General features: G+C 42.1%; 1 protein-coding gene across 3 annotated transcripts in view; it reads left to right on the top strand.

Moving 5' to 3' along the window:
- Window positions 1–12,187, top strand: part of vps13b (vacuolar protein sorting 13 homolog B) — a 394,723-nt gene extending 382,536 nt beyond the window's left edge. For all 3 annotated transcript variants that reach the window (XM_074654548.1, XM_074654549.1, XM_074654550.1), the window contains 7 exons: window positions 1,460–1,636; window positions 2,350–2,520; window positions 3,453–3,629; window positions 7,277–7,379; window positions 9,811–9,979; window positions 10,065–10,145; window positions 11,084–12,187. In XM_074654548.1, coding sequence (XP_074510649.1) covers window positions 1,460–1,636; window positions 2,350–2,520; window positions 3,453–3,629; window positions 7,277–7,379; window positions 9,811–9,979; window positions 10,065–10,145; window positions 11,084–11,332 — 1,127 coding nt within the window. In that variant the 3' untranslated portion in view covers window positions 11,333–12,187. The remainder of the gene's footprint in view (window positions 1–1,459; window positions 1,637–2,349; window positions 2,521–3,452; window positions 3,630–7,276; window positions 7,380–9,810; window positions 9,980–10,064; window positions 10,146–11,083) is intronic.
- Window positions 12,188–13,964: the final 1,777 nt, after the last annotated feature.

Raw genomic sequence — 13,964 nt, 5'->3', positions numbered from 1 at the left:
TGTAGGAACTCCAGGAAGCAAAATCTGAATCACTGGAGGCTCGAAAAAGATTTACCTTCTCTCATTGTCATAATTTACTGTTTTATCCTAAAGTCTGACTGGTGACTCATGGTGCGTAGGCAGTACGTTATGGATAATCTGTGGACGGCAGAGTCTGACTTATCCAACCCATATAAAGGCTCCGAACCTCTCTCCTGCGTTGTCCTCACGTCTAGTCAAAGCCTCCACACATGTTCTGGTTTAAGCCAGTCATTTCCACATCAGAAATCACCGTTCTGGACGGACACTTCCTTCCCGCTGTCTCTCGTTAGGGCCCTCATTTCTGCTCATATTTCAACACGTCACCTCACCGCGTTCTCCTCTCCCTGAGTCATCATAGAGTGAGGGGGCACCGGGAAGCATTGCATTCTGGGACTCATTAGGATTAGGATGTACGGTATTACGATCGCACATGCACCCACAGGCGTAAATCCATGCACATGTACATGCACATGTAAAGACTTACTAAAAGGCATGCACTATCTATGCATACACACGAGTACAGTATATGTATGTGTGTTTTAAAAGCATGACTCAGCCCTGTAAACATCAGCTCCTGTCAGGACTTTATGCTTTACCAAAACCACAACTGGGAGACCATATGAAGCAGAAACGACCACCAGGCCCCACTGGAGTTGGTTTCCTACCATTAGAGTCCATCACTCAAGCGCAAATTGACGGAGAATAAGAGCAGAGCGGGGTCGGCGTCTTGAGAAATGGCTATTTGATTTTTGAGATGCAATTGTCAGTGCATAAATATCAATGAGCCGTGCCATCTGAAGGGGACGCTACGGTTGAATGAGAGAGATGAGGTGAGATAGTAGGAGGCTGTAAATCTAACCGTGGCACATGCATGAGTTCATGCAGGAGTGTGTATGTCTGTGTGCTCAAGGGCATATGTGTATGTGTGAATATTTGTATCATTGAGAAACAAATTCTGATGGTATTAACACGATGCTGAACATATAATCACGACGTAAAAACATTTTGTAAGTTATTCTCTAAAATGTTTGGATTGGGAGAGCCAATCTAAACTGCTTTTGGCGAGTAGAGGATAGTGAAAGTTTACTCAAGGGGCTTGTATGTGGAGTGTTACTAAGAGCAGGTGTTCCAGATGTATTTCTGTTGAATGCAAAACCCATTTTAGCAGTCTAAAAAATTTACTGTGGGATTATACAGAATGTATGTTCTGTAAATTGTGTATTATAACACCATTGTGGCTACTTCCAAAAATAATACAGTTCAAGTTTATTTAAATAGTTGCTTCCATTCCAAGTTTTTCTTGTAAAGCTAAACTGAAAGAGAAACAGAAAGAAGGCTGGATAGTAACTCTATGCTAAATAAAATAAGTACCTGATTAATTGTGATAATATAACAAGTATTATTTGACAACTGTGCTGTGGTTGTGGCTCTGTCTCAGGTTGGGTGGTGGGATCTTTGGAGATCCTGGGCAGTCCTGCCAGCCTGGTGCGGAGTATCGGTAACGGCGTGTCCGACTTCTTCCGGCTGCCATATGAGGGTCTTACGCGCGGGCCTGGAGCCTTCGTCAGTGGGGTGTCCAGAGGGACCACCTCCTTCGTCAAACATATCTCAAAAGGTAACACAGATGTTCATAATGTTTTTGTTCATTTTACAGCAGAAACAATGTGTTCACACGACACATTTATATTTGTGGACTAATAATACTGGAGGACCTATTATACTTTTGTGCTTTTTCCCTTTCCTTTAGTGTTATGTTGTGTTTTTCTGCATGTAAAAGGTCTGAAAAGTTACAAAGCCCAAAATCCACGCCAAAGGGAGTTATTCTCCCCCACAGAAACTCTGAACTGCCTGAAACACCTTTCTTGAAGTCCCGCCTTTTCGTCCTTAATGTGGTGATGTCACCAAGTAACACATTTGCATAATACCTGCCTAGCGGCTAGTTTGGCACGCCCTCAAACAAAGCTAGTTAGAGCGAAGCTGGAGCACAGTCTGAAGAGTTTGGTTCGGTTGACCAATCACAACAGAGTGGGCCAGCTGACCAATCAGTTGTTTGAACATTAAAGCATGTAAACATGTTTTAGTAGAAACCCAAAATACAAGTATGCACCTGAAAATGAGCATAATAGGTCCTCTTCAAGTAATAGCTTACTTCATATCTTCTCCTAGACTGATAGAGCACATACATTATCTGATGAACACTGTTTCTATTTAGGGTGTCATCATGCAGTGATGACTAGCACAGCATTTGTGATGAACCGTTTTGATTTTTCGCAGAGATGGCAGACTCACTGCAAACTCTGAACACTGAGTTTTCACATTTGTGTTTAGGCACACTGACGTCCATCACCAACTTAGCGACGAGCCTGGCCAGGAACATGGACCGCCTGTCTCTGGATGAAGAGCACTACACCAGGCAGGAGGAGTGGAGACGCCAGCTACCGGAGAGCCTCGGGGACGGACTGAGGCAGGGGCTGTCACGACTCGGCATCAGCTTGTTAGGTAGTTGGGGATGCACACACACACACAACACTCCTAATCAGGGCCTTTCTGTGTGGAGTTTGCATGTTCTCCCGGTGTTAGCGTGGGTTTTCTCCAGGTTCTCTGGTTTCCTCCCACCACCAAAACATATATCATCTGCTGTCCATCGGCATTACAGAGAGCTATGAGACGGAGCGGTGGAGACAGCACAGCAGGGACTCAGTAAACACCCAGAGGACAGTAAAACTCAAGTCTCAAGACACACAGAGCATATCACTGTCACTGAAACCAAACAGCTGCTCGCATGTCTCTGTGTTACAGTGGATTATAATTCCGGATACGCACTGTCGATCACAACATCTGTGTCATACATAAAATGAAGGATCAAATATTTTCTTTAGGGCAAAAGCATGTCTGAATTCCTGTGTGAGTCCTGTTTATGACACTTTGGAATCTATATGTCGAACTCTGTCCAATGTCTTGCTAAAATGAAATCGCAGCAGGTGTTGCCCCTCTTTTTGTCCGCTGAAGATGTCTCGACTTCTGTGTGCGTCTTGTAGTTTGTAAGTCTGTAAGTCTCTCATTTAGTATTTAGGAGGTTGTTGCTTCAGGTTCCCAGATGGCATAGTGCCAGTCAACTGTTTGTGTTCTCTGGTGTTCCTACATGTAAGACACTTTTAAGTCATTTGATGTATAAATTCCAGCGTCGCTTGGATGAGTCAGAGAACAGCATCATAGAGGCTTTAATCAGTCCGAGGAAGAGCTGCACTCGGTACTCATCCAGGCTCAGAAAACAAATGAATGAATGATGAATTGCTGTGGTTTTATCTTGTAAGTTGTGTTTTCTTTTCTATTATTGCTATGGACCTTTCTGTGTGTCCGAAATAAAATTTGAATTGACCTATTGAGCAGAGCACAATAATAAAGAACAATTTTTTCCCTTGTTCTTTCAGGAGCAATAGCAGGTATCGTGGACCAGCCCATGCAGAACTTCCAAAGGAACTGGGACACGCAGAGCTCAGCTGGTAGCAAGGCCAAGGGGGTGATCTCTGGAGTGGGGAAAGGCATTGTGGGGGTTTTCACCAAGCCCATCGGAGGAGCAGCTGAACTGGTGTCCCAGACTGGATACGGTGAGTTCAGGATGGTCAAAGATAACAGCATGTTGAATGAATTCATGTTTTGTTTTTTTCTTTGTAAGCCTGTTTCAGAAGCTGTGTTGCAGGTTGTTTTTTGTTTTTTTGGAAAACAATGTCAAGGAATGAAGGGATGATCATAAAAAGCCTCATTAGTTTTGTTTATTGTAGTGGCCCCATTTCTTCTCCTGTGGCTTACACACAAAACACAGAAAAATGAAAGCATAATTAGAGCATAATTCTTGAACAACACAGACATGACTAACCCATTTTGGATATCAGCTTCTAGGATCATAAAAAGCTAGTAGCTTTTTTGTGACGTCATGCCTGGCAGCGAGCTCCGTCATTTTGTGGGGAAACAGAATACGTGTTCGTTTAATCTAACCTAAAGTCATTTAAATTACATTTGCGAATTGTCCCGTAGAGATGCAAACTTTTACGTCCTTGACACGCAAGCACATTATCGCTGTCACACCGCAGTAAACTGAAGTGTAAAGAGAGATTTGAGGTCTCAAATGTATTTAACACAGCTCAACGAATGCGTCTTACTTTCCAGGGAGCCATAGGCAACAATATTGTAATAAACACACATATGAATTATCATAAATCCATCAGTGGATGGGCAATTTCTCCCCTTCTGTCCTCTTGGCTCCGGCCAGAAGTGTTTATTAGGTCATGCCTTCAGTAGTACATGACCTTATGGAGCACTGCTGAAAGTCATACATGCACAAACAGTTGTATATACAGGCAGTTAAGGTGTTTGGAGTTAGTTAGTGTTTTATTGGTGGTAGAAGATAGAGGTGGGGTGTGAGGAGGGGGTCGGAGGGTGGTGTGTGTTGGCGCTAACAGGTCTTGGCTACAGCACATAAACTACCAACAAGGCTAACAGCTCCGTGTGAGAGTAACGACTCCCCAGGGTCTGGCCTTGATCTACCTGACCCTCTGAGCTCACCACAACACAAACTCAGGCAAATACATGTGGATCCACGTGGATGCTCGTGAGTGCACACAAAGGCACGCTGACCAGCATACACATCCACACACATCTGCTGGTAATACTGTATATGCATTGCAGAACGACTGTGTGTCATAATTATATCACACTCCATCCTGAAACACATGGCACACACCGGGGTTATTACAGTAAACTGAAACTAACAAAAAAAGTAGTGAAAAACATTTTGAAATTAACTAAATACATTTAAAGCTGCTGTGGGTAGAAAAAGGCCAAATATGATAGAAAAAAAAGTATTTTTATAAAACGGTCACTATATCCTGACAGTAGTGCATGAGACAGGTAATCTGAAAAAAATCATGTGTCTCTGTGTCCTCTGGTGCTCCTAACGGCATCTGCAAGATTTCCCAGACCGGAAGAAAACAACCAATCAGAGTCGAGCTGGAGCCTTGCCGTCTCTGAGCAGCAGAAAGTTAGTGACCCGGCAGCCGTGTTGAGATCAGTTGAGGAAATACCAAGCACCGCCCAGCAGCCGGAGCAAACGTCCTCATTTTACAGCTAAACAGTACACTACAAGATGTTTCTGAAAACATTTGAGGAGAGAAATAGGCATTACAGTAACAGAATATTGATTCATATTTGATCACCTCAAACCTAGTTTGACCGTTTTTATCGGAGTTCTCGAGTGATTGACAGCTGTCTCCATTGAATGAACAGCCAATAGGAACGCTCTCTCTCTGAAATGACCTGTGATTGGAGAAGTCTAACAGAAGTCTAGTTTTCTGTCAGAACACTTGAATTACAATATGCTGAATGTGCCAAAAACAAAGAAAAACTAAAACTAAACTGAAACAATATTGCCCGTTTTTTTTTAAAAATAAAATAAAAATGAACATTAATTGATTTCAGTTTTAGTTTTTTAGCTATAATATATCCGTACCGAAAACAGAGACAGTATGAATTTCCGTCAACTCGTGTGACATTGAACCACAGAAAATGAACGGACTTGTCAGTCCAGGAGATAGTACTGTGCCGCAACTGCACTAAAGTAGTGCAAAGATTAAACATGAAATATTATGGCCATCTCTACACAGATCTCCAACCATCTATTTTGTATGTATATGTAGCTACATAATTCTGAGACATTATACCTGGCACTAACAAAAGCTACAGTAAAGCTAAAACTAAATCTTTCTGGAAAAACTGAAACTAAACTAGAATGAAATTGAAAAGTCAAAACTAAAATAAAATAAAAACTAATTGAAAATTCAAAACTATCGTAACCTTGACACACTCACGCACACACTTGTAAACATCCAGTCAGAGTTGAGCAGCATTGCGGAGTACCACTGCAGTGACATCATTAATGGTGTTCTTTATGGCTCGGTTTTAACTACTTGATGACTTCACTGGCCCGCTGCTGCTGCTCTGCTGACAGCTCGAGTCGGCTGGAGGAAAACTGACCACACGCACATGGGTTATGAACTCACTCTGACATGTACACACAGAGCATTCCTAGTCATAATGCACACGCTAACAGAAACTGTCTTTTTCCATCAAATGTCCAATTTGGCGTCTTATTGCTAGACATTAGAAAAGTGTTTGTTGTCCACCTTTGAACCTTTGGATTAAAGAGCGTTCCTCTTGCATAGCGACTGAAAAGTTTTACATACACAAACAAATATAAAAGTCATGTCTTTCATAAAATATGGGATTTATACCTTAAATTTTTTTAATCAAGACCTGAGAACGTAACAAACAGGCAGGTATGTATGCATTTCTGCATTTGGGAATTTGTATAAATGTATGCAAGTAATTTAATATATTTTTGTTATTATTATCATTTGGTAAACTCTCATTTTTGTTATCTACACCGAGGGCTCAGAGTTCATTGGTGGGTATATGGGTGAATGGGGGGAAGATGTCTCAAGGGAGACCTTAAAGATGTAACCAATCCATTTTGGAAAAATGATGTATTATGTTTAAAATCAATAAAAATATGTGATAAAAAAAAAAAAAAGATAGATTGTAGTGAGATTTAAGTGAGAATGGCACTAGTCTGCCTTGTCGATGTAAATGCACGTTGTATTTAAACCTGCAGCAGGTAGAATGTTTTTGGCATCGTTGGGCAAAAATTCCATAACAACCTTTCAGCATATTGTACTTCCAAGTGTTCTGAGAGAAAACTAGACTTCTGCTCCTCCTCATGGCTCTGTTTTCAGGCTTTCAAAAATCTAGTCCGTGACGAGACAGGTCATTTCAGAGAGAGAGAGCGTTCCTATCGGCTGTGCTCCGGCTGGTGGGCGGTGCATGGTATTTCCTCGACAGATCTCAACCAGGCTGCCGGGTCACAAACTTTCTAATTTTACAGCTAAACCGTACACTACAAGATGTTTCTGAAAACATTTGAGGAGAGAAATAGGCATTACAGAAACAAACAATTTATTCATATTTGATCAGCGCTGCCTAGTTTGACTGTTTGGTCGGAGTTTGCGAGTGATTGACAGCTGCTCAGAGATGGCAGGCTCCAGCTCGGCTCTGATTGGTTGTTTTCCTCCGGTTGTGAAATTTTACAGATGCCGTTAGGAGCACCGGAGGACACCAGAGGCCCACTGTCAAACCCAGGAGACTAAGCTTCCCTGTTGTTCTGCTGATGCTGACTGTCTTTATGTTTGTCTCTTTCTGACAGGGATCCTTCATGGAGCCGGGCTGTGGCAGCTTCCTAAACAACTGTACCTGCCTACGGAGGAGAAATCTGCTCAGGCCCCAAACAGCCATCTTAAATATGTCTGGTATGACCCTCGGCCATTCATTCTCTCTGCAGGCTCCTCCTTCACTTTTGTCCAGCTATTCGTCAGAAGTGGGACATGTGTTCTCGCCGTTGCTTTTCTTGGAGTGTCTCCAGGATCTGCTGTTCTTTCTCTCCCCCTTACCTCTCATCATTTTTGCTGTCTTGTTTAAAAAAAAAACCTTGGACGGTTCATTACCCACTTTCCAAAAAAAAAAAAAGACTGGAAAAAATGTTTGACCTTGATCCCACACATGGTAGCCAGCCTGCCCTCCCCTGTTCTCATCGAGCCATGTTAAAAGGTTTTTATAAGCACTCTGCCAAAGCCGCCAGCTAGAAATTGTTCTTGTTGTTTAACTGTGAGTCTATCCAGAGATGTTTCCCAGTGCCATCAGATGGAGGAACACCTTCCTTCGTGTGCTGGAATGGTTTGGAGTTTGGGAGAGACTCAGCTTATGAAGGTCGCGTGTTGTGCCAAGCAGAAGGTTACCGTTGGGTCCCGCGTTGTAAGAAAAACATGGCAGCGGTATCGACGGGCGCTGCATCAGATCTGAGTGTTTCAACTCAACAGCACTCAATATTATCATAAAAATTCAGAAGAGGCCTGTGGCTCCAGAAGGTTATCAGGAGCTGTAGAAAAAAAGCATTTCATAATGATTTTTTTCCACAATTCAGTTTGGTTTCCATAGCTATCAAACATTTACTTCTAATAGCGGTCTGTGTCGACTGTCAACTGCCATGAGGAAACGGGCCAACATTTTAGTTGCAATATTTCTTTAGGACATTCCACTTTAGTTGTCATCACCCGAGGGGTTAGCAGCATGTCGTGCTAATGTTAGGGGAAGATGAAAAAAAAGATAAAGACACACATGAATGCTGAGATAATGCTCCCCTGTGGTTTTATTCATGCTGCATTGCAGTCAAACTGGTTTCCATCAGGCATCCATCAATTATTTTTACTACTACAGGTAGCCCGGACACTTGAGGGGGTCAGACTGTTTGAGCAGAGTAACACTGAACAGAACCAAACTGTCCCTACTGTGGCTGCTTCAACATCTGCTCTGCAATTTGAGCACCTGCCTTCCAACGTAAACACGCTGTCAGAGGAACATGACTGAAGACTCCGGTTCCTGCTGCTGCTCGCATATTTCCCTATCGAACGTGTGTGTAATAGGAACCACACAGAGAACATGTAGAAATGTAAATTACAGGATGTATAAAGACACGTATGGTCACGTGTATGTGTGTGTTGAGGTTAGTCGGGCACCTTGTGTGGTCTCGCGTTTATAGGGAGAGTGTATATCTGAAGTTAGGAGGCCTGTATATGTATGCACATAATCCATGCACGCAGGAGAAGTAATGCGTTTGTGATTGCTGCTTATAGTACGAGTTGAGTTGATTAAGCATAAAACTACAACGCATTCATTTTTAAAGGGACTCTGTAAGAATCAGAAATTGCTTGTTAACAGTGACACCTGTGGCCGTTAAGTCAACGACAGCCAGCGTCCTGTTGCTCGAGCTCGTACTACCGACACACACTAGACTGAACGTGATTGACAGGTTTCATGTTGATGTCGATCCTAGTGTTAACTTTCCCTGCTTCAGCCTCCCGACCGTCGTCAGAAGACAGGGTTTTGGTTTTGGTCTCCTGGGTCGGAGTCGATAACATTACTTGCTCCGGAGTTAACCCCCGTCACTCCACTCAGCAGCAGGATACGGGAAACCTCTGTTGGTCTTGAGGAGCTGCTTCATTTATTTCTGCACAAACTGCAACTTCCACTGTACATTACCTTGATATTCACAAAGCTAAACTAACTCTCTTCTGCTCCGCTGCTCACTCGTTTCCTCACACACTCGCCGCCGCTTTCTCTCTCTCTTGCTTCACCATTCACTTCCCACGTGCACACACACTCTTCGCACTGGCTCTGCTATTCTCCCACAACACTCCGACGTCGGTCACATTCTTGTTTTGCAAGACGGGCTTCATTAGATATAACTTTGTGTTTTTTGTGCTACCGTGGAGTCTGTGTTGGAGTCTGAGTTGTGGTGGAGGCTGGTCGTTTGTTGGCGTTAGCCGACTTCATTTCTAACCAAACATTAGCTACAGCTAAGGCATTCGCGAGCGCGCATGACGTCACATCGGTTGGATTTTTCCAGGAAAACCGGCCTGTGTTCTTCACATTAAAAGCATTCTACGGCCTGATAGAGGAAACCCAGGAAGTTGTGGAAGGTCTCATTTTTTAGGTTAAGTTACAACCTGTTCACACATGGGCAATAAAAACGATTTATACAGGTCAAAAGTTACATACAGTCCCTTTAAGATTTGACCGTATGTAAAGTTAGAATTTGTCCCTCTAAATGAATATCGTAATGTCTATGTCATAACTTGTTTATAATGTCCATCCCTTCTTGCTTGCTCTGCTCTCTGACCACAGGAAGATGCTCCAGTCTCTGGGGCGGCCCGAGCTCCACATGGCCCTGGAGGTGACCATCGTGAGTGGGTCGGGTCAGGAGCATGCCGGCTGTCTGCTCCTCACCTCTGAGGTGCTGTTTGTGGTCAGCCTCAGTGAAGACACCCAGCAGCAGGCCTTCCCCATCACAGAGGTAACTGACAGTAGTCAGACAGAATGAACCTTTCTTTTAACTGTGTTGCTGTGGAGTGAATGTCGAACCTCCTTGTCCTCTGCAGGTGGAGTGTCAGCAGGAGCCGGGACAGCAGGGCCAGCTCACCCTCACCTTACAACAGCAGACTGTAGCCAGCGACACAGAGGTGAGACCTGCACAGGGCTCACATGTTGGAAAACATTATGATGTGGAAATCAATCAAAGAGAAATTATGGTGTTTAATTTATACACCGTTTACACCGGCTGATTGTCAATACATTATGTACCACATTTACAGTTAAAAAGGGAGAAATGCTATAATAGTTTGAGTACTTTTCTGATGCAAATCATTACATTTAAATTGTTTTTTTCAACATTTTGTAATCTCTATTTTTATTCTAAAGTCCAGACAACATCCATATCTGAGTGTAATTGCACTCCTTGCTTCCAAATATTTTTTTTCTTTTATAGTTTATTTATTTGTGTACAAATCTTAATTTAGCAATATTTGTGCACACGTCTACATTATGTTTTAACCATGTGACCCATAAAAGGGCCAGGACAACTCTCTTGGACATTTAGTTAATTTAATGGACCAGTGTGTAACAATTAGGGGGATCTATTGGTAGGAAATGGAATATAATATTAATAAGTAAGTTTTCTTTAGTGCATAATCACCTGATAATAAGAGTCGTTGTGTTTTCGTTACCTTAGTTACCTTAGTTTGTTACCTTCTCCTCACCTCACCGCTAGATACAGACAGATCCTACAAACTGGACCTTAAGAAATTACCAATTGTTGCTTCAATATTAAGCTTGCTGAGCAACATGTTATGCGCTTCAACCATGAACAGACCGAATCTTTCAGAGGCAGTAACCTATGACCTCAACTGATCAGTTGCTGACCAGGAATTGCACCATAAATGTTTCAGTTCTTTTCGCTAAGTCTGGTTGAAGATGAATATAGCTGCTGCAGTTTCTGGTTGTCACAACAATGACACAACACTCCATCATGATGGAGCATGACTGGACACCACCTGCAGCAGATTTAACTTCCTGAGGACCAGTGTATTGGTAATCATGTGACCTGTCTGTCCTCTCTCAGGGCGACGGAGTTCGTGAACGCCTGTCAGAGCAGCAGTATCGGCGCTTGGTGGATTACGTGATGAGAGCCTGCCAGTTTCTTTCCCCCTCCGCCGCCTCTCTCCAGCTGCAGCTCCCAGTGACGCTCGCCGAGCCACCGCCCTCCGTCACCAAGTCCTACCGCTACCTGGTGGACCCCGCCTTCGCCAAGGTTTTTGTCAGCAAGTTCACCATGGTAAAGAATAAAGCCTTACGCATGGGATTCCACTGATACACGGCGACACACATCTGTGGATTTCTGCTACAAAAAAAAGAGATCAAACCATTCGTTCCCATTTAAATTAAGCCTTAAAGAATACACTGTACTTCAGCTCTGAAACGATAACTACACATTTATGCAAAACATATCTGTTGAGGTAAAAGAAGAATTTATTTTACTAAAGTAAGTCCACCTGGTCATTCATGTCGTAGGGATGTAGAGAATTCTTGCCTTTGAAAGATATATTTTTTACTGCTACAAACTGAGAAAATCAGAGGGATTAGAAACACATGTAAGTTACGACATTTCTAAATCTCAGACATTTCACTGAGCACATAACATAGTGAACACTAAAACAAATAAGAGTTGTGTCAATATAAACTTTCTTGGACCAACAGTGTGTTCTCTTCCAACTTTAAATCAGGGCTCATTCAGTCAGTGTGAAACCTCTACAGTGTTGCAGATAGAAAAGCACAGCACACAACTAGTCTGTTAGATTTCCATCAAAACTGTGTGTAAGGTTTCACTCTGCAGAATCAGCTCTTAGTGTTTACATTCTCCGTGTAGTGACTATGTCTCATGCCAATGTTAAGTGCAATATTATATACATGTTGATGGACGCTAGAGATACCAGCTGTCAACCAAAATGTTTTTATAGATGATGTAACATACTCGTTTTGACAATAACACTATTGTTTGTAACCTTTACGTGGATGCCAACCCCTCATGATGCAAACATGTTATTGTTGCCTTTTATATTGTTGTACCACCGAGCTCTGTCTAATGCCTTTAATGTATAATATATGTGGATAATATATTAATAGAGAATCATTTTAATAAAAACATAAAAAAATTATGAAGTGTTATGCTGTTATTGTGTGCTATGTAAGAAGAAAAATTGTATTGGAATTTGGCAAATGTGAATGAATGAAATACACGATGAATGTGAATTTTTGACACAGAAGTAGTCATTTTTCTATCTAAATCTTTGTCGCTGCTTTTCCCGAGGTCATTTATAGATGTTACATTCTTCTACTTCTGCACCTCTTAAATCCATGAAATCTACCGTATTTCTACTGTTTCTTTTTATTTTTGTATATAATTTTTTCTCTCTCTTTTATTAATTGTCTTTTTAAGCCTCCGCACCAGCTGTGGACGGAGGCATTATGTTTTCGGGTTGTCCTTTCGTCCGGACGTCTGTACGTATGTCCAGTCCATTATTTGAATGGGATATCTCAGGAAGGCCTGGAGAGAATTTCTTCAAATGGGGCAAAAACATCCACTTGGACTCAAGGATGAACTGATTCGATTTTGGTGGTCAAAGATGAAGTTCACTGTGACCTTACGTCTGTCCCACTCTTGTGTTACCTCAGGAACACATTGAGGGAATTTCTTTAAATTTGGTACAAACGTCCACTTGGACTCAATTATGACAATTTCACACAAATGTCTAACAGGATAAAATGATTAAGTGATGACATTTTGGACAGACATGGATGTTAACTGCAACTTGACTGGTTGGCGGAGGCATACAACCGCGAGACGGTAATTCTAGTTTTATTTGTTTTGTATGTTTATTTTTATGTAAAGCACTTTGAATTGCGTCTGAAATGTGCTATATAAGTAAACTTACCTTATTTTTAAAGTGTTTGTTGTTGTAAGACTCATTTCAGCCACAAGAGGCTGAAATGGACCACTACCCCATGTCTAAATAGAACTAAAAGCATTCATGTGATCTTCCAGGTAAGTTTTAATTTGTCCATGCACACTAAACACAAGTTAATTAACAATGATCCTGAATGTGAGGGAGCTGGAAAGGTGGAAAAAGACCCACACATGCCCATTGACTGTGTTAAGTTCAACAAAAGAGACTAATACAGGAAGTTCATGTTGTCATGTTGTGCTTTTATTTTGGGAACCCCCTACTAATCACTCTCTCTCTCTTTGAGGTCTACTTTCGGGGGGCGTGGTTTCATGGAGCACACACCTGAGAATTCAGACACGTGGACTCTGACAGCTGATGTCAATTACCTTGTTAGGCTGAGCCAAGCAGGAAGACAGGGGGTATGGTGTCTTTTGTTTGGTAATTTTTCAGTTTATTACGCATTTTATGCATAAAATTTATTATTTTTTTAGTTTGTCAGCAGCTCTGCTGTCAGATTTCACTCCTCGTGCTCCATAATGGCGTCAGGCACCCTCATCTGTTTGTTGCATGAAGTCTCTCCTTCCACTTTGGTTTTATGTCATGCTGCAGTAAAACATGAGAGACAGTCATGTCTGAGTCAGAGAGGAACTGCTTTGTTTGTGCGTTGACATGTTATTTCACTCTTCACTAACTGTTATATCTGTTACTCTGTTTACTGGAGGAGCGACGTGATGGCGGCTGTGTTTACTGTCTGCTGACTTGACACTGCAGTCAGAGGAGTCTGATGAGACACGACGACAGTAAAGCATCTTCCTTTCTTTTCTTTTTTTACAGAGAATAAGAAGGGTTATGTTAGCCATAAAAGGTGCAGATACTGTGTGGACCATATATCTCCATATTTGTCATGCATGTACACCCATGGGACCTCATGCTGAGCCTGCCTCTATAATTTATTATCCACTTTTTATTTCACACACCAAGGTTGGTTTGAATGTGTTC

Source organism: Sebastes fasciatus, chromosome 12, assembly GCF_043250625.1.
Source record: "Sebastes fasciatus isolate fSebFas1 chromosome 12, fSebFas1.pri, whole genome shotgun sequence".
NCBI lineage: Eukaryota > Metazoa > Chordata > Actinopteri > Perciformes > Sebastidae > Sebastes > Sebastes fasciatus.
Note: the sequence above shows the minus strand (reverse complement) of the source record. Positions and strands in the feature narration are given on the sequence as shown.